General features: G+C 46.3%; 1 protein-coding gene across 4 annotated transcripts in view; it reads right to left on the reverse strand.

Annotated features, from left to right (window-relative positions):
- Positions 1-21357, reverse strand: part of MALRD1 (MAM and LDL receptor class A domain containing 1) — a 2533556-nt gene that overhangs the window by 2289451 nt on the left and 222748 nt on the right. For all 4 annotated transcript variants that reach the window (XM_085630825.1, XM_085630827.1, XM_085630826.1 and 1 more), the window contains exons 3-4: positions 14015-14109; positions 13766-13927 (exon numbers count right to left, since the gene is read on the reverse strand). In XM_085630825.1, the coding sequence (XP_085486951.1) occupies positions 13766-13927; positions 14015-14109 (257 nt within the window). The remainder of the gene's footprint in view (positions 1-13765; positions 13928-14014; positions 14110-21357) is intronic.

The following is a 21357-nucleotide window of genomic DNA, read 5'->3' on the forward strand; positions in this document are numbered from 1 at the left end:
TACACGAGTCCTCTGGTTTTGGCGTTTGCAAACTCCAAAGTACCAATTCAAATGATCCCGAAGGATACCAAAACAAATGGGAGACGCTCCACTTATACTTAACTGAATATTGCTGATCGATGGCGTCACCAGAAGACTCTCTCGATTGTTTCGCTCTCTCAAAACTCATCAAGGGTCCAAAACAGGTCGATTAATCAGGGCAGCAGTCCTTCGTAGCCGTCGGGACGCGGAGAACCTCGCAGAAAAGACTTTCGGACCACGTCGACATGCAGGGGTCGATGAAGTGGCGGCCTCCCTCCGGAATTTCCACACGAAGCTCCTCACGAACCTCTGGCTTGGACTGGTACCGCTGAAATCGTCCCCAGTTGGGCGCCAAACTGAAGTACTGGGTATTTTAGACCCAGCGGTGCAGGGGCACACACCCTATGACTTCTGGGTTTCACCCTGTTCCGGACCTACAGAAACACAGAGTCTTCTGGGTGAAGTCAAAGAATCGTTTATTGGCTGCAGACCAATGACAGGTATCCTAGAAGTACAACAGCGTGTATGTTCTCAGGAGACTGCTGAAAATCATAGGAACGGACTTCTCCTTAAGTACAAAATATCATGCTCCAGGCACACATTCCTTGGTTTACGATATGGCCATATAAAGGTATACATTACAAACGAAAAAGCAGAGTCATGATGACCATCCCACATTCCAGTTCGGCCAGCCCACAATGATTTATACAGTAAGGTTCAGATCCCACGTTTGATGTAAAGAGACCCCCAATAAACATGAGCATCTCTTGTTTTGGGAAACAAGTCATAAAGCAGGAACAAGCAGGTGTGGAAGAGATTAGCCGGGGGATTGTGTAGAATGAAAGGGTTTTATGACGGGTCAAGCCCTGATGCTAATCACAGGTGGACGGAGGAAGGGGAGCTCGTGAGACCGGTTTGACCCAGGGCAGCAGAGCCAGCTGCCCAGGTCACAGAGAAGTCAGAGGGAAAGCCCATGTACTGTGAGGCCCGTATTTACTCCATTATAGCCTATGTGAGGGCAATGACAAGATGGCCACTGCTTCCAAAATGGAACCCGCGTAGTGGAGCAGAATAACGTGTACACAGTGCATTCATAGCTAGAACTGTATATAAAGCACTCGTACATGCCGCATTTACCATTTGCGGTTCGCTAATACCAAGATAGACAGGGGTAGGGCCCTGTCCCCTACGCGGTCCCGAATATTAAAGTACGACAACTTAGCTGAAATGTATGAAGAGGCGTATGAAGAGGGTAGGCTCCCTATCACACTGAGGGAAGTATTATTAGTGGCACTCCAGAAACCAGACAAAAACTTGTCAAGATGCGACTCGTATCGCCCCTTGTCATTGATAAACATTGACACAAAGATTCTGGCAAAAGTCATTGCGACTAGGATACAGCTCTTGCAGGAGAAGCTGGTGCTACCTGACCAAGCAGGATTTGTACCCACCAGATCTACTACTCAAAACATACGCACCATCTTTGCCCTGAATCACCATCTGGATACAGAACTGCCAACTGTGGCGGCTCTGTTAGACGCCGCGAAGGCTTTTGACTTGTGGAGTGGGAGTTCATGTTCGTAGTATTGCGTAGGATGGGATTTCCCGAACAATTTCTAAGATGGATAGAGATCTTATATCATGCCCCAACGGCTAGAATCAGGTTGAACGGACAAATGTATGACCCTATAGTGGTGAACAGGGGGACAAGACAGGGCTGCCCGCCCGCTGCCACCGATCTTGTTCACCCTGATTCTGGAACCCCTTGCCTGCAGGATCCGACAGTGTCACCAGGAGGCCGCTTTACAGTTTAGCCTACGCCCCCTCAGCATATCATTATATGCTGACGACATGGTACTATTCACAGGACACCCTAATATACACCTAAACAGCCTTATTAGAGAATACATCCGTTTTGAACAACATGCAGGGTTACGAATAAACTGGGGCAAATCAGTGATCATACCTCTCACGCCAGCCACGACCCAACCGGCACTGAACTACACCCTGAGTTGGCAACCTGACCCGGTGAAATATGTAGGCTTATGGGTACATAGAGACCCAGACATTGCAATAAGGGAAAACTATGGAAGGGCAATGACTAAGCTGAAGAGCAAATAACTAGATGGATACAGATGCCTCTGTCGCTGGCCGACAGGATTGCATTGCAAAAGATGATTGTTCTGCCCAGGTTTTTGTATCTATTTATTAATATCCCAATCTGGTTGACTCAAGCATTCTTTGCAAGACTGCGGTCAGCAATGCAGAGACTAACGTGGGTAGGAAAGCAGGCTAGGGTCAGCTGGACTGTACTGACAAAGCCATATTATATGGGCGGTTTTGGAGCACCAGATCTGCAGCTTTACTTCTACTGCGCACAAGCGCAACACGCTCACTACTGGACTAAACCGCATGCGTACATTCCACACGTAGCAGTGGAAACAGACAGCACACAACCCACTCTGCTGTCAACCTTTATATCTGACCCGAGGCCTTACATACATAGGGACACGATCCAACCTGTGTACTGCACCTCACACGCATGGCACACACTAGCACACAGGGCAAATTGGCTGCCCATCTACGCCCCGGCGCTTCCCATTGCTAATCATCCAAAATTATCAGTAACACAAGAGAAGAAAATGACACTATTTTTGGACGATATGAAAATTTCAACTATGAAGGATGTTTTTCCACATGGCAGATTCATACAAAGAAATGACCCGTCACTAAGTACACACAACACACCAATGAAGGTGTTTGTCCACTTGCGGCTGCAAGCAGCAGTTAGGGAACTGTATATTACTTACCAGGAGGAGCCACCAACGCAGCACGCATTACAGGCCCTACTCACAACGCCAACACGCCAGAAGTTAATCACCCGCCTATACAATACATCACAGTCGGAACAAAGTGGGGTTGTTAAAAGATCACTCGCTCAATGGGAAACACTGATAGGAGACAAGATTGAGGAGCAGGATTGGAAATATAGCTGCACACAACTACAATTGCTGACAACGAACTGTAACCTACGAATAATACATTTTAAATGTCTCCACCAATTTATTTACACCCCGACCCAGCTCCACAGATATGGCCTCAGATCACATGATAGGGGTCAGAGGTGTAACGCAATGAATGCGGATTTTCTACACTTGGCGTGGGCATGCCCACAGATGCATAAATATTGGCATGACATTATGGGGGCGATAACTGCAATGCTAGCTGAACAGGTGCCGAACACACCTCTTGTGTATAAATTGAAGCCGACAAAAAGGCGGAGGTTTCTAGCTGTAGCACTACTGCTGGCGAAACGACGAGTTGCCATTAGATGGGGCAGTAAACGACCCCCTAGATTCAAGGACTGGCTTACGGACATGTCATATTGCAGGGAAACCATGGAGACGTACGCAGAAGAGCTACCGCTTCCATCGAGACCCCGAGATTTCTGGGAACCACTGAAACAATACCTCTTGATAATGCAGGAAGATGATTAATAAATGTTAAGTGATGAAAATGCACAAAATATGCGATGTCTGATATAACTACTTTCCTCCTTTTGTCATCGGGAGGAAAGTGTGTGGGTACTTGTTTCAATTTCATGTGTAACGTAGTGAATTACCATATGATAAAGCTATACTGAAAACCTAGGATGAAGAGGACTCTATCGCCGTACTGCGCTGTAATGAGGAATTAACTGTTAGCTCTGGATGCACGGGATGATAGACTTTATCACTGTAAACAGATGCTTACATATTCCATGATGTGTACCTTGTAAACAAGAAAGCTATACAGTATGTGTGGATTGTAATGTTGACCAGACGAAATAAACAAATAAAAAATAAATAAAAAAGAACTTGGATATCGAAAAGAAAAGACAGTGGATCCAATGAACTGTCTGTCTTTTGGGAAATGCGAATACTGCCTTTTCGGTCAAACGCAGAAAGAGTATTCTTTTAAAAATGTATCCAAATTTAGTCGAGTTAGCGAAGAACGAAGGTGGTTATTCAGCAAATGGGTTGTTGTTTGGGGATGGTTTCATAAAGGAGATGTCTAAATACGTGGAAGCATTTTGGGGTGTATCAGCAAGGCGAGCCGATAGAATTATCGCCGCTTTTGCGATCGTTTTTGGCCGAAAAGCGGCGATAATTTTATCGCCTAATTAACTTGCGTTAGCGTAGGAATTCCTAACGCCCAGCTTTGCATCTCTAATGAGATGCAAAGTGGGCGTTCCTGACCTGACATGACAGGAGAAATGTCGCTAAGCGACATTTCTCCTATCATCAAGCCCCACGCTATGAAGCATAGCAGCAAGAAAAGTAGCGATAACCCCTGTTATCGCTACTTTCCTTACGCCTGCTTCAGGACTGACTTAGCCATGATATCCTATGGAAGGTGGATATCATGGCTAAGCTTGCCTTGCCCTATCATCAAGCTAACGCCACATTGAGTGAGATTATCGCTGGGTTTCCAGCAATAATCTCACGTTAGGCAGTTAGCGTGAGGATTTTTATCGCTTTTGAGATAAGCATTGCTAATAGCACGCTATCTCAGCGATAAAAATCCACGCTAGCCGGCGATAATTATCCTAGCGCTAATTGCGCTTAGCGATAAATATCGCCGGTTGTTGCTGATATGCCCCATAGCTCTTTGCATAAGTCTCAAAGAGAGAATAAAAGAGTTTTTGATAAACGTGTTTTTTTTAGGGGCCGGGAGAACAAGAGGTTGGTTCCCCGGCAGAAGACACGGCATTACTAAGGCTTCATTTAAACCCAGTACTTTTCAAACTTCATATCAGTTAGGCGGCTTCTACCCTCAAAGACAGAAGAATAGAGGAAGAAGTGGACATGGTGATAGACGTTTCAGATACGCAGATAAGAGAAGATAATATTTTACCCCACAAAAGTTGGGTGGCAGACTTGCTAAATTTTGGGGAATTGGTTAGGGGTAACAAGAGATCCGTGGGTTTTGCAAACTGTTATGGGATATCACATTGACTTTGTGAAAGAGCCATGTCAAAGCCATCTTCCAGAGATGTTGCGGTTAAATGTGGAACTCACAGCGTTAGTGAACAAGGAAGTTCAGGATGTGGTAGGGAAAGGTGCAATAGAGGAAGTAAAAGAATACCTATAAGGTTTTGTCAGCAACATTTTTATTGTGGAGATAAAACACAAAGTAATGAGGCCAGTGATAAACTTGAGAAGTCTGAACGATTGGGTGGAGTATCACCATTTCAAAATGGAAGCTATTCATTTAGTGAGAGATGTGTTACAACTAGGAGATTGGTTGACTCGTATGAATTTAAAGGACGCACATTTGATGATTCCAGTGTGAGAGCCCCATCAAAGAATTTTACAATTCAGATGGGAAAGATGTGGAAAGACATGAATTGGTAATGTCGGGGAAGTTGATATTGGTAGCATGAACATATTCAGGTGTGTATGGGAGGTGCCTGAACTTTCACAGGCAGCTACAGATCTTATTAGGGACTCCTGGGCTCCGGGTACAAGCAAAATGTACAGACTGGCATAGTAGAAATGGGTTTGCTGGAGCATGGAGAGGGAATTTGATCCAGTTTTAGTGGATATAGTGAAAGTGGTGAATTATTTGTCAGAATTATTTTAAAGAAGTCTATCATATAGAACGATTAATTTTTATAGGTCCACTATTGCAGCAGGACATGTTTTAATGAATGGGAATAAGGTTGGTCAGGAGTTTTTGGTTATGAGATTGTTGAGGAGTATTGGGATTTCAAGACCTCCAGTGGCTAGGTATAACTCCGTCTGGGATGCATCTAGTGTTTGAATTAATATTTAAGGAATAATAATTCTTTGAGTTTAAAAATGTTGTTGCAGAAGGTGACAATGTTGTTGTGTTTGCTTTCTTTCAGAACGGTGTCAGAGGTGAGGGCTTTGGAAGTGCAGAGCAGGAATTTTACTCCCGAAGGAGTTTGTTTTAATTTAGGTAGATGGACTAAAACAAATCATTTTCAATTTTTTACCCCTACTTTGATGAACATGTGAACTTGTGTGTGGTACGGGCTGAAGGAGTATGATAGGAGGACAGCAGTTTTGAGACTGAATGGAGAGAATCAGTTGCTTATATCTTTTAAGACACCGTATAAAGGAGTGTTTTCTCCAGCACTTGCTCATTGGGTGAAAGATGTATTGGAGAGTTCAGGTGTGGATGTGAATGTGTTTGGAGCACATTCTGTAAGAGGGGCTTCTGCTTCTAAGACATTTCTGCTTGGGGGTGCATTACAGGACTTTTTGAGATCTGCTGATTGGTCAAATTATGCAGTTTTCAGGAAATTTTATTTTAAGCCTGTAGAGAGTGTGGCTTCTTGTTTTGTGTAGATGCTTTGAGCTTGCTATCATTTTAGCCTCCGGTCTTGCCATAAAATGTAGATTTTCAGCAGCCTTGGTGTTCAGAAAATCTAAATTTTATTGAAGACATGGAGGCTAATATTATTCGACCCTGGGTCCCAGCTGAGTTTAATAATGTTGTCTCTGTTGAAACCTGAGCTCAGCAATAAGGGTGGAGGATGACTAATGGAAGGAGTCATTCGTGGAGGATTATTTTTTGTTTGCAGAGGATTCGTGGAACCTTCTGAGTTTGGAGCCTTTTATTGGGACGGATTAAAAGGAATGTTCTGTGTTCATGTTAAATGCAGATCGCAAAAAGGAGGAAGATTAATGAGAGTTCCATGGTTTTATAATGTTGGAGTTCTCCATGTTTTTGTATTCCAATTCTTGAAGGGAAAGAGCTGCTGTGTGCAGTGTCTTTAATAAAATCCAGATTTTCGGAACACCATGACTGATGAAAATCTACATTTTCTATCACACTTTTGCCAGGGCATTCAAATCATTTTGCCTAATCTAAGGCTTGTTTAAACATCAGACTGCATGTCTCTCAATCTCAAAAAGCTGTCCAACGTAGCGACCCCCATTCAAAAGGAAGGTGTGCACAGTAAGTGAATTAAAGCTTTTACTAAGGGCTTGTTGAGTTCTGTTTGGCAACTGGGACTCAAAGGAATGCATGATGGTGGCCTATAAAGGAGCTCACTGCTCAATCTTATGAACATCTCCATTCGCCTTCTGGTGTTTTTTTCTTGAATATATGATGTTACAATGTATGCGATTACAACGCATGCTTTTACAATGCAGTCTTTACATCGCAGCTACCATTACATTGCATGATTTTACAATGCATGCCATTACAACACATTTTTAAAAACTACCATTGCAATGCATTCCATTACAACACATACCATTACAACGCATACCATTACAATGCATAATACTTTTAGGGCAACAGTCGGGTAAGTGTTGGGTGGTGTAGGGGTAAAAATTATTATTCCCACTCCAGTGAGTGCAACAGTAGGGTATGTGTTGGATAGTGTAGGTGTTGGAAAGTGGGTTATTGGTAGGGGCAAATGTAGGTCTGCCACTGGCAATAAGGCAACTAACACTTGATAGGACTCAGCATAGGTCTTGGAAAATTATTCCTATGCTCAACCGTTGGTAACGTGACTGCGAACAGACAGGCTAACTTCAAAGACAGGCATGTAAAGCATTTAAAAACACAATTTCAGTAAATAATTAAGACACAGTACACAATTAAAATCCAACACCAATTTAAAAACATAGGAAATATGCGTATCTTTAAAATGACACCAAAACAACAAAAATCCAATGTAGGGAACCGTAGATATGAATTTGCAAAGATTTAATAAAATATAGCACTTAGAAGATTATAGCACCATATTGTGATACTTGCTCGCGATAGACCAGGCCAAAGTCAAAGTTTCAGGCTCGGCGCGATGGAGCCCTGAGCGGCTGCAGCTTGTGGCAGGTCCTGGTCTCAGTTTCTACCTTCACACTTAGAAACTTTCATGGAGCTTTTCTTCACGAGGCCCCAATTTACTTAGACTCTCCCCCCTGCATCTGCTCACACCTTCCCTAATTCTACCATCTCCCTAAGGTGGGAAGTTCAGAGCTGTAAATGACACTGGTCTCTACTCTCCTATTTGAAGAATATAGTTTACGACTCCTCCCCCTGGCCTGGCATTCCTATGGAACAGCACACTGCCCTGCCAACAGAGCTGGCTAACCCCAGGGCCTCTTTATCACCTCTTCTCTTCAAGGCAGCCTGGCTAATCCACTTAACTCTGACTAATCATGGCAGACCACTGGGAGGCTGAATTTGGACTTTTAAACACAAAAGTCTTATAACGTCTTGTATGTACACTTCAGGAGAAATTCAACAATATGATATTGTTGGATTTATTAATACCATTCTGGCAAGTCTTTGAATGACATTTCTAGCCCCCTCCTATCAAGAGTTATTAATCAATAACTTCCTACCATGTCCTATGTAACAGGGAATTTGCAATGGGAAAAATGACTTGGGCAATTTTTACAGCACCAGGACTTACAAAAACATATTTTATAAGTACTTGTCTTATATCTACAGGACCCCATCCCATGTGCAACTAGTGGAGACTTTAGGGGTTGTGAATCTGTAGAAATATTGCAGATCCTCCCTCCACAGTACTCCTAGCATCAAGGTCGAATTTCAGCAGCACTTTACCACAATGTTGGGAGTGAAATGTGAAATTTCACTTTACCCAGGCATTTAAAAACTCATTTTGTAAGGGTGTACCTTCTAAATACCTGACCCCCCACCCCTGGGATACCTATGGGAGACAATGGGGGTCCCTAATATGCCAAAACATTGTATGTTATCCATTTTTAAGTGCCCCAAACACTAAAGTTGAGTTTCGGCACAATTTACTTTTTAAAAGCAGTCCTGGCACCCAGTGCTGCTTTTAAACTGGCCTCAGGCTTCAGCAGTGCACACGTGCAAGTGCAAAAAGAGCTGCTGGCCTCTAAACTGCCATGCCCCTGGGTACTAGGGACTTCTAGGTAGTTTCAATCCCCTGCCCTATTATATACTAGGGGCTTATAGGGTAGATCATGCCAATCACAGGGGTACCCCAGCATACCATTGTGTACCCTAGTGTATGTAGATGTTTTAACTGTATTCTAATGTGTTTCTATCAGCATAGCACTGGCCCTGGGCCTAGTTAGGCAGATCCCAGAGTCAGTCGGAGTCAGTTACAACTAGTGTCAGTCAGCAGAAAGTTGGGGGGTGCCCAGGGCACAGGATGACTTTGCAACTGTGGGTATAAACATTACTGTGTTGGATAGTGTAGTGGGAACAATGACTATTCCCATGTACCCCAAAACCCATAACCACCCTAATACTAAAAAAAAATCCCATACTTACCTTATAATGCGTTGTAATGGCATGCATTGTAATGGTATGCGTTGTAATGGCATGCATTGTAATGGCATGTGATGTAAAGGCAGTTGCGTTGTAACAGTTGTGTTGTAAAGGTAGGTCATTGTAATGACTGTGTTGTAATGGATGTTTCCCATTCTTCTTTTACAATATTCACTTTACATGAAATCCATTTCTACTGGAGGACTTACTTACCAATCACTCAACTCTTTTCCTGATCATTAAGAATTTGGTGGAAATGTGGCCAGTAAATAAATTCAAACAAGTTATTTTTGTGAGAGGCTGAGTAGATGTCTCACCTGATCCATCATTTGGAAATGTATCTGTGCCACTGAATGATTGCAAATATAATTCTAAGATGTCACTAAAGGTGATTTCTGATCATTTGTCATTTAAGTTCACGCCTCCCTGCTACATCTTTTCTCGACGTTTTCCCAACATGCCATATTTCACCTTGAGATGGAATAATATAAATCACAGACATTCTTGCAGGAAACATAATCTTTAGTTGTAATCACCTTTACATTATGTAAATGTTGTGCCACACACTGTTTTGTAAGATTGTTACAATGCACACAATCTAAACAGGCTATTTATCTTCATCCTACAAGTTTAAATTTGAGGTTCTCTTGAGTACACAATTGATGATTCCTTAACTATTCCCTATAAAATTATGCCTATATGAACAATTTGTCTATTTTCATATTTATCTTTTCATTGTCTTTGGTGCAGTTGGCAATTGATTAATAAATTATATTCTGTTCTCTTGATCTAATTGTTTCTCTTTTAAATATAAGTTCTCTTTTATCATTATTATGCTCTCTCAATAGTCCTGTTTGTGACCTTTGAAGTCTCTGGGTGAAATACTCCAAATCCAAGGAGTAACTGTGGAGCTCATGGCTCAATTGGTGCAGTAACTCCGAGGACATACGGTCAAGCACAGTTAAAATATGTACATTTAATGGCATTTTTGAAGGTATAGAGCAGGGGTACTCACAAACGTTCTCTCAGGGGCCAAATTTACAGTGTGGTTTGTGGCCGAGGGCCGCACTGGTGGGGGCGGGGTCAGTGGGGGAGGGGGCAGGGCTAGAGCAAAAAAAACTGTGTCCATGAGGTTGAACACAGGCCCCTGCAGTGGACGCCTTCGTCCACTGAGCCACCAAACCTGGCATATGCACATCTCTCTCTCTCTTTCTGTGTCTGTCTCTCCCTCTCCCTGCCTGTCTCCCTCTCTCCCTCCGTCTCCCTCTCTCCCTCCATCTCCCTCCTTCCGTCTCCCTCTCCCTCCCTGCCTCCCTCCGTCTCCCTCTCCCTCCCTCTCCCCGTCTCCCTCCCTCTCCCTCCCTCTGTCTCCCTCTCCCTCCCTCCATCTCCCTCCCTCCGTCCCCCTCTCTCCCTCCCTCCGTCTCCCTCCCTCCCTCTCCCTCCATCTCTCTTCCTCCCTCCGTCTCCTCCCTACCTCTGTCTCCCTCTCTCCCTCCCTCCTCCTCCCTCCCTCCCTCCCTCCCTCTCCCTCTGTCTCCCTCCCTGTCTCCCTCCCTCTCCCTTCCTCTCCCACCCTCCGTCTCCCCGTCTCCCTCCCTCTCCCTCCCTCTCCCTCCCTCCCTCTGTCTCCCTCCCCCTCCTTCCGTCTCCCTCCCTCTCCCTCCCTCTCCCTCCCTCTCTCTCCCTCCGTCTCCCTCTCCCTGTCTCCCTCTCCCTCCCTCCGTCTACCTCCCGTCTCCCTCCCTCCCGACGTCTCCCTCTCTCCCTCTCCGTCTCCCTCCCCCTCTCTCCATCTGTCTCCCTCTCTCCATCTGCCTCTCTCCGTGTCTGTCCCTGTCTCTGCCTCTACCTGCCTCTGCCTCTGCCTGCCTCCTGCCTTTATCTGTCAGTCTGTCCCTGTCTGTCTATATCTCTCTCTGTCTCTGGGCCTCGGGCAGTGCACACTTCTGTGTCTACACGTCCCCGACACCAGCCCATAAACAGCCCCCCCACTCCCCCCTCTCCCTGCGTAATGTAAAAGCCAGACCCTGCTGCCCTCCGTCACCACACCTGGCTCTCACTCCCTGCTGCCCCCGTCACCCTCTGCCATTTCACCCAGCTCTCACTCCTCGCTGGCTCTCACTCCCTGCTGCCCCCCCCACCTCACTGGGCACTCTCACCCTGCTGTCCTCTGTCACCTCACCCTCCATGTGTGGCAGCCCGGGCTGAGACAGCTTCCCGGGCTGACACACAGCCTCACCGGAGAACTTCACGGGTCTTTAAAAGACCATTTACTTGCTAATGAGGCTTTGTTGTATTTCACCTCTTCCTAGCGCCCCTGCATCTCCACTCAGAGGCGCAACTAGAGTCAAATTTCGGGTGGGGGGGGCCTAAGAAAACATTTCGGGGGGGGAGGCCGATTCTTCAAGCAAAAGGCAGAGTGGAGCTGCAGGGGCTGTAAGCAGGGGTGAACACCATCAAAGCCTCGTTAACAAGCAAAAGGTCTTTTAAAGACCTGTGAAGTGCTCGGGTGCGGCTGCGTGTGTTCCCGGGAAGCTCTCTCATCCCGGGCAGCCAAACACGATGGGGGACTGAAGCCCTTTGAGTTGAATGGGCGTTGTACGCCTGTCTCCACTCTATCCTGGAATCTCCTGGCCCCCATAGAGCAGCCTCTCTCGGAGTCTGGCGGTGTTTGCTGACACACTTTGAAAAAAACAAAAAACCAAGGTACGATGTCTGCATGGTCGCCGGGCCGCCAAGGAAGGCTTGCCGGGGCCGCTGGCGGCCCACGGGCCGTACTAAGTGTACCCCTGGTATAGAGGGTGATAAGTTTGAAAATGGCAAGGTATTATACATATTATTATACATATGTAACATGCTAAATATCTCATGTTAACAGAAGAAATATGTTTTCAATAGTGGGGTCAGCAAGAAAAGTGGGGGTAAAGTTGGCAGTCACTGGAAACAATAAAGAAGGTAGATGTTGGCTGCCATGGATGTACTGTGAGGAACCTTTGAAATAATGAATTATGAGGTGTGAAAGTTTTTTTTCAATGATATAACATGAATAGAAATTCTGTAGTGACTGAGCTTACACTATAATTAGGGGTTTGTAGCAGAACTTTCAGACATTCATAAAAAGATAAGGAAATGTGAATAGGTAAATTGTATAAGTAGCATAATTTATTTGAAGTAAAGACACATTATATTGTATTGTATATCTGTTTGCATGACTGATCATTTGGCAGTGTATGTGATTCATATATGCGGCATAATATAAAAGAAGTAGAAAAGTGGAAAAAACACATTACTGAGGTACATTGACGGGGAAATGTGCCCTTGAATTAAGTGACCATTATTTCAAGGGTCCCATCTGATAACCTCTCTGTGAATCACAGTAGTTGGTGGAATAGAATATGAAAACAAAGATTTAAGAAACATTTTATGCATCTTAACCTTACATTTATGAGGTCATTCAAAAATATAAACCTGATTTTAATTCCTAAAGATTAACTCACTCTCTGTGAATTATTTACTTTCACATAGATACTGGATGGTACATGCTTGCAATCCAAATTATGTTTCCCATGGGTTCCACCAGTAAAGGAAAGTGCTTTTATGGATTGTAAGCACTGAGTCAAATAGAATTAACCAATCATGCCAGGTCCTATATCCAACATCCTGGGATCCAGCCGGGACAATTGAGACAATGGCACAGTCTTTTTCCAGCCCTCAATGTGGCACTGACAGCTGATCTCTCTGCAAGATGCTCCCATTCTGAAGGAAATGCTTCAGATCCCTGTCAGGTCCAGAGGTACATTGAAGGCAATGATGAAAGTGATCACAACTCTCTCTGGAGCTACCTCAGACTACAGAAAAAACTAGCCTAAGCAATAGCAAAGGACAATCTATTTAAGATCCGAATGGGATTCAAGTACCCACTGGAATTAAAGTAGGGTTTTGAAAAAGGCTTTCTGAAATCACTGAATAAAGTCATATTTTTTAATTTACTTGATGAGTGTTCCTTTTAAATTGGCTGTGTGCATTAGGGTGTGGAGTACTACATGTTTTAACTATGTAATTACTTAATAAGCCTCAATATCCCATAAACTTGTACATTATGCGTTTCTCTATGTTTTTCACATGCACATTGCAAGTATGACCATCACCACATATATTTGACCCCTCCAAACAAAAAGTGAATAACTACGCCACTTATATTACCTAGCAGCAAGAATTTCAGTTTCTCAAGATGAAAATGTCACTGTGATTACCAGAAGGACCTAGATTCCTCTGCAATACTTGCAATGCGTAATTGCAATATTTATGTTAAACAATGTTGTGTGTATTTAGAAAAGAGAAACTGAAGGGACAGATTACATAAATTTTGCTGTTGGAGAGTAAATTTACATTTATTTCACAGACTGGCAAGAAAAAAATGTAAAACAACCTTTTCTGACTTTTGCACGCATACCTCAAAATTCTCTTTGCTGTTGATTGTGACAACTTCTCGTCTCCACATAGATGGCGGGGTCAATTTTTGTTCCCATAGAGTACTCAATGTGGCATTATGTTGTGTTTGGAGTGCCACATTTAAATATCCATTCACCTTGCCAAAGTAATGATAAAATCTCATCTAAATACAAAAGGAAATAAGAATATCTTTTCACAAAAATTATAAAGGAAGATAACAGAAAGGTTACTCATGGAGAATACAATTTACCTGACAAATATTTCCAGTGGTAGGTTGGAAAATGATAGTCTTTATATTTGCAAAATGACCTGGGTTTTCTTCAAGAGATAAGGAAAGGAACATGGCTGCAGAAATAAAAAATAAAGTAATGAAAATAAGACTCGAAATAGGTCAAATAGTATGTCATTGCATACAACACCTAATTTAAGAAATTTGGTCAATTCTACCTGGCTCATAATGGATTCCTAATAAGAGAATTGATACAGAGGCAAGAAGAACACTTTTTACAAGTAAACACCATTTTATTTTAGTAAACCAAAGATGCTCATTGCCATTACTCATGTTTCTCAAAAATCGGAGAACACATCTGTTAAAATTTAGTCTAGCTTGAGACCAACCTACCAAATCTTTGACTTTCCGTTTGTATGCTCACATTCTCCGCTCTTCTTATCCTCTCCATTCTTCTTCTTCCTTCATCTTCTCCCTCCTCTTGATTCCTCTTTTCTTTCTACTCTACCACACCTTCCATTTTCATCCTCCATTTCAAATAGTACTACTGTTCCTAAATAGGTTCTCCAGTGTATCTCTTCAATCTACCTTTATATTGAGTTACTTCTGCTGCCTAAAACCACTTCTCACCTCTGATCCTCCAGCTCAACCATTCACTCTTTCTCGTCTCTCTCTTTTATGTAGTTGGCCATAAGCCTTCTTCCACTCCTTCTCTGCTATACTCTGCCTTTTGATTCTATACACAAGGTAGTCATTTAATATTTTTCCAGATATACCCATTGATTAGGTACTTAAGTGCTTTAATTTCTATAATTTAAATGCTTATTATATCTGATTATAAACCAGTGGGAAAGCAGGACTATCCTGATAAATAAAACACCAAAAGTGTCAATGTGCTAAAAAATTAAATATTTAAATTTGGAATTCCTGAGAGGACTTCAATGATTTTCTAAATTGGCATTAAAAAAACTGAAATGTACTCAAAGAACTCAAATGGTTTGCAAATTACTAAAAACCCTGGTAAGCTCCAGACCCACTGTACATATGCCCCTCAAAAACTTTATTCCTCATCATTTTAGCATATAAATATTCAAAGGTTGGAAAAAGTTTTGTTTTTCAGTATCATAACATCTAAGACTGGGCAACAAACAAGGCAATGCAAATAAAATATTGAATATGTTTTCTCTATCTACTAATACCACATGATAAAACAAATAATACTAACATTGCTTTGGGTACAATCCTTACATGAACATGTTTACCTAATGTCCGATATAACTTATTAAAAAATGGATAACAGGAGGAGGAGCCTAGCGCGCATCCAAGATGGCCGCGTAGGCTTACGGCTCTCGAGGGCCTCCGCAACCTCCCACGTCTATCCTGACTTAATCCTGCTTTATTTGACGGGCTTTTGCTGATGAACTTGCGCTGCGGTGCCACCCGTTTTCCAAATTCGGATCAGACGCCGGGAACCGGAATGGTTGAGCTCCGAAATTTGCGGCCTGCTCTTGCCTTGGTCCCGATCTCGAGTTGGTGAGGTGCCCGGGTACGAAGTGAACAACAGCGGCATGCTGGGCTCGACCTGCCACGTACCCCGCACTTTCGCTTTCGTTTTCAAGCTTGTACTCTGATATCAGCTGAGGGACTTTGGTGCTTCAGAGGGGCGCGGATGGCGGAGTGTCTGGCCTGCCTCTCCGACTATACTCGGGCTTCCTGTATGTGACGGCTGTGTTCAACTGAAGTAGCTACCTGGTCCTTGTTCCTGGTGCTGGCGGGTGCCATCTTTGGTGGCCTCCGGACGATGGCGGCGAGACTAGACGGAGACAAGTCGAAACCCAAGTCAACCCGGAGGGGAGCCTATACTCAGGTCAATAACATGGATCGTTATGCGCAGACAAAGGGATCCCCTAGTGGCTCGCATAAATCGCCTGAGAGGTCCAAAGAGGTCTCGGGCCCTTCGTCAGAATTGACCTGGCTGGATGTTATGGGCACCATTGAGGAGATGAAGGCTGCTGTGGGTCAGCAGTTTGATACCCTGGCTCATAAATTGGACGCGGTCCTGATCGATGTGAATTTGGTCAGGGCAGACCTGTCCAAAACTAACGAGCGGGTCGACTCTTTGGCTCAAGCTGCGTCGAGCCTAACTGTGGACGTGGCTGCCCTGCAGACGGAGGTCCGTAGGTTGCGGGTTGCCAGTGACCAGACGGACCGTCGACTTGAGGACTCCGAAAGCAGGGCTAGACGGAACAATGTTCGTATCATCGGAGTGCCGGAAAGATCGGAGGACTCTGCTACCGACCTTTTTGTGGAGGATCTGGTGATCAATCGTCTCGCGCCCAAGGGACTGAGCAAGTTCTTCGCGGTGGAGCGGGCCCACAGGATTCCGGGTGGCGCGCCCAAAGTGGGTGCTCCCCCGCGGCCTATAATCGCCCGACTCTTTCACTTTCGGGATAGGGATGCTATCCTTCAGGCGTCGAGGGTGGCCGGGCCACTGAAGTTTGAGAACTCTAATGTCAGTTTTTACCCGGACTTCACGCAAGCGGTCCAAAAACAACGGCTGGGTTTTTTGGGCGTCAAACGGCACTTGAGGGACATGGAGCTGAAATATGCGATGTTATTCCCGGCCAGGCTGCGGGTTGAGTTCCGGGGTTGCTCACACTTCTTCGACCGGCCGGAGGCGGTTGGAGACTGGTTGGATGCCCTGCCTCGGAGACAGGATCGGGACGGTCAGATGGCGGCGAGCGGAGAGGGTTTGGTGCAGCAGGACTAGAACTTGGTTCCTGGAGATGGACTGGACTGGTGACGTCTTGTACCTTGGCTCAACTGGACTCTAGTTTGGGACACTATGCCCTTCAAATGCTGGAGGTTGTGGGGAGCTTATTGGGGCCTTTTCCTCCTTCTGGGGTTCTTTTTGTGGTATATGTTAGGGTGACAGGCACACTGCGAGTTGGGGGGGCTGTTTGGGCTCATGCAGGGGTGCAGGGAGGGGGGAGTTGTGGTTGGGGGATTGTGGGGGAGGGGGGGTGTTGGGGACTGTTCGTTTGTTTCGCAAGGCAATGTGAAGTTCTCTGCTGACTTGTCCGGGTTGTGCTCTCCGGGATGTGGGTATCATGCACGGGAGTGGGATGGGGGGTAGGGGATTGGGAATCCTTTCGTGGAATGTGAATGGATTGGGGGACAGGATCAAGCGTGGGGTGGTGTTGCAGTTTTTGAAACGGATTTCGCCCGACATTGTTTTCCTGCAGGAGACACATTTGATTGGGAACTCCTTCCATGCCCTAAATAGGAGGGGCTATCGCCTTGCCGCTCACTCTGGTTTTACTTCTGGCTCAAGGGGAGTGGGTATTTTGGTTCGGACCTCTCTCCCATTGGAGGTGGACGAGGTGCTTCACGATGATAGGGGGCGCTATGTGGCACTGGTGGGGAGATGGGAGGGTAGGACTGTTTCGCTCGTTGCTGTTTATGTGCCTCCGGGGTTACAGACGGCTACATTTGCTGATTTGGGGCGTCTGGTCCTGGGACTCCCTGGGGGGGTTCTGGTGTTGGGGGGTGACTTTAACGCTGTTGTATCCGGGTTGGAGGACCGTCGCCCCCCCAGGGATCTCCCTAGGGCCCAGGCCTGGTTGGGTGGCTTTCTGGACACTTTGGGACTTGTAGATTGCTGGAGGTTGATGCACCCGAGACAGGCGCAATACACCTTTCACTCGGGGGCCCATGGGAGTCTCTCGAGACTTGATTATATGCTTATGCCGGCGGTCCAGGCTGGGATGATTGGGGAGGTGCGTCATTTGGCCCGAGGTATTTCTGACCATTCCCCTATATGGTTGCAACTGAAGGTTGTCCCCGGGGCAGAGGGGAGAGTAGCGCCCATTAACCCCTGGTATTTACGTAACCCTAAGATCCGCGCGGAAATGGTCAAGTCCACCGATCACTACTTCAATGATAATGTGGGGTCGGTGTCGTCAGCTGTCTCCCTGTGGGAGGGTTACAAAGTGGTGATCAGGGGGCAGGCCTTGTCACTTATCTCCCATGCTAAGAGGTGCGGGAGAGCAGAGGTGGTTCGCCTGGAAACTGAAATAGCTGAAATGGAGGAGGACTTGGAGCGGGGTGTTACTGGTGAGAAATTGCACGTTCTCGGCCTCAAACAATCAGATTATAGAGCGCTAGTCACGGATGCCGCTAAAGAGATGAGTAGAGAGCAGCAAGGACGATTGTATGATGTGGGGGATAAGGCCGGAAAGTTGATTGCTTGGTTGGATAAGAAGGAGAGAGCGAGCAGGGTGGTGCCCGTTGTGGAGAGAATGGATGGAGTGCGTGTGACTGACCCTGTGGAGATTGCTGACTGCTTCGCGGATTATTTCCGTGGGGTATACTCTCCGGTTTCTGTGCGTTCGGAGGAGGATTCTCATCTGTTGCTTAGAGACATTGCATTGCCAACCCTATCGGAGGCTGATGCAATATTGATGGAGGCGAAGTTGTCGTCAGATGAGATCGCTTTGGCCACTCGCTCGATCGCGTCTGGTAAGGCTGTGGGTCCTAATGGTCTTCCCATTGAACTATATAAGTTGTGTCCCGATAAGATGGCGCCGTATCTTCGGGACATGTTTTTCGCGGCACGTGCGGCGGGCTTCCTCCCCCCTGACCAACGTCTCGCCACCATAGTTGTGATACATAAAGAGGGGAAGCCGCGAGATCGCTGCGCTTCCTATAGGCCCATTTCGCTGTTGAATGCAGAACCCAAAATTCTGGCCAAGGTATTGGCTAATCGGCTGGCCCGGGTCGTGGGCGACTTGATACACCAGGATCAGTCCGGTTTTATACCCCATCGGAATACCGCCCTGAATTTGAGGCGGTTGCACGGCGTGCTTGCTAGAGCGGAGTTCATACGTGAGCCGGCCATCTTGGCATCTTTAGACGCCACTATGGCGTTCGACACTTTGGAGTGGCCGTATATTTGGGCCGTGTTGGCAAAATTCGGGTTCGGCCCTGAGTTTATTGGTTGGGTAAAATTACTATATGCTGACCCACTGGCTCAGGTTGTGGTGAATGGTAGGGTGTCGGCTCCCCTCGCACTGGGGAGAGGTACGCGGCAGGGTTGTCCGTTATCACCCCTTCTCTTTGCACTTTCTTTGGAGCCTCTCGCCGCCTGGTTGCGTTGGGAGCCGTCGCTGCCGGGCATTAGATGGACGCCGGAGTTTGAGGACCGTGTCTCCCTCTACGCGGATGATATCCTTCTGTATCTTACCTCTCCCCGACAGTCGCTAATTGTATTGGTGGACGTATTGAATTCCTTTGGTCGCAACTCTGGCCTGGTCATTAATTGGGCCAAGTCATGTGTTTACGTCCTCGCGGGTGAGGCCCCCCTTTTGCCGCGGGATTGCCCTATCCAGATTGCTACACTGGGGTTCAAATATTTGGGAATCTTTATCTCTCTGGATCCCGCGGTCCGCTATGAGCGGAACCTTCTCCCTCCCCTCCAGCGATTGAAGGCCGACGTCGCGAGGTGGCGACGACTTCCGCTCTCGCCGCTCGGATGAGTGGCATTGTTTAAAATGATGTCGCTACCTCGCTTCTTGTACGCTTTGCAAAATACTCTAGACGTCGTGCCAGCCCGTTATTTCCGTGAGGTGGAGGGTCTTCAGCGCCAACTGTTTTGGGACGGGCGGCCACGGATCGCTCTCGCCAAGTTGACGCTCCCTTGGTATGATGGGGGGGTCGCCCTTCCCGATATTAAAAGATACTATTGGGCGTCTCAATTGGCGGCGGTGAACCACGGGATATACGGTCCCGCCTTGAATCCGGCCTTCGAGATGGATAAATTACTACTCCCGGGTGGGGATTATAATAGGGCGCTGTATTCGGTGACCCCGGATGCACGGTTGACAGGACCCACGCAGGTTGCGGTGCGTGTGTGGCATGCGGCGAGTGCTGCGATGGGGTGGAGGGGTCGCTTGACTCGGGCGACGCCGTTGTATGCCTCCGAGCGGCTGGGTTGTTTGTGGAAAACGAAAGGCTTTGAGAAATGGGATATGATTGGTATATGTAAGGTGGGTGACCTTTGGGCGAAGGGGTCTTTTAAAACGTTTGAAATGCTTAAAACTGAATACAAATTAAATGATAGAGAGTACTTCCGGTATGCACAAGTCTACCATGCGCTGTGTTTGGTCTTTCCGGACGTTGCTGCTATCCCCGAATATTCCCCGCTGGAGGATAGAGTGTTAGATGGCTATGTGCCCGACAGCACTATCTCTCTGATCTACAAAAAACGTATTAATGATCGAGCGGACTTGCTAATCCGTCTGCGGGAGGCATGGACGGGCGACGGCTTGGAACTGGATAACGGCGGTGGCCTCCCCGAAAGAGGTGGCGATCCCGGCCCGCTTACGATTCGTACAGCTGAAGATCCTCCACAGAGTGTATGTCACGGGGCCCGGTTTGCTACGTATGGGTTACTCGATGGATGGAATGTGTAAGCGTGGATGTGGCCTGTCGGGTACCTTTCTTCATATCCTATGGGAATGTTTGGAGGTTGTGCGATTTTGGAACGGTATCCACGCTGTAATGGAGGAGGTCACGCATGTTGCTCTGTTGCCAGAGGCTAGGAGGTGTTTGTTGAATGTCTGGGAACCGAATGACTATAATGTGGCACAGACGCAGTGGGTGACTTTGGGGTACAAGGTGGGTAAGCGTAACATTGCACAGCTGTGGGGTTCCCCGAGGCCGCCCACGGTCGCGGTATGGAAGGACAATATGGACTGGTGTATGTTTAGGGAAAAGACGGTGTATGTGGCGAGAGGCAAGCCTGGGAAATGGACTAAGGTATGGGGTCCATGGAATTTATATCGTGGACATATCTGCACCCCGCCTCTGCCGTTAGAGGTCGATATTGCTTTGTCCCCCTAGCCACACATTCTGCGGGATTGTGTGAGGTGTGTTCCATGCTTTGTCTCCCCGTTGCCCCCCGCTGTCACTTCCTGTCAAGAACTGCTTTAGACACTGTCCGTTGTCCCCCGTCCTGGGTAGCGCACGTTGCTATTTCGGACTCTCATTGCCTTGAGTGTGTTTTGTATTTAACAAAAATGAAACTGTCTTTCTCGATTGCTCTCGGCCTATAGCCACGGCCTGTTGCATGTGCTCGCGGACTGCCGGGAGCTTCGCCTCTGGTTCATTTGAGTGTGTGGCGTTGCATTGCGGGCCTTCGGGCTCTGTAGCGGCCGGCCTTGGTGATTGTAGGCCCTTGTATGTATTTCATTGTGTAATAAAGGTTTCTTTAAAAAAAAAAAAAAAAAATGGATAACATATTGGACATGTGAAGAAAATATGCAACCAACCCTCGGTATCATTTATTGAACACTGAAAGCAAT

The sequence above is a fragment of the Triturus cristatus genome, chromosome 10 (assembly GCF_964204655.1).
Source record: "Triturus cristatus chromosome 10, aTriCri1.1, whole genome shotgun sequence".
NCBI lineage: Eukaryota > Metazoa > Chordata > Amphibia > Caudata > Salamandridae > Triturus > Triturus cristatus.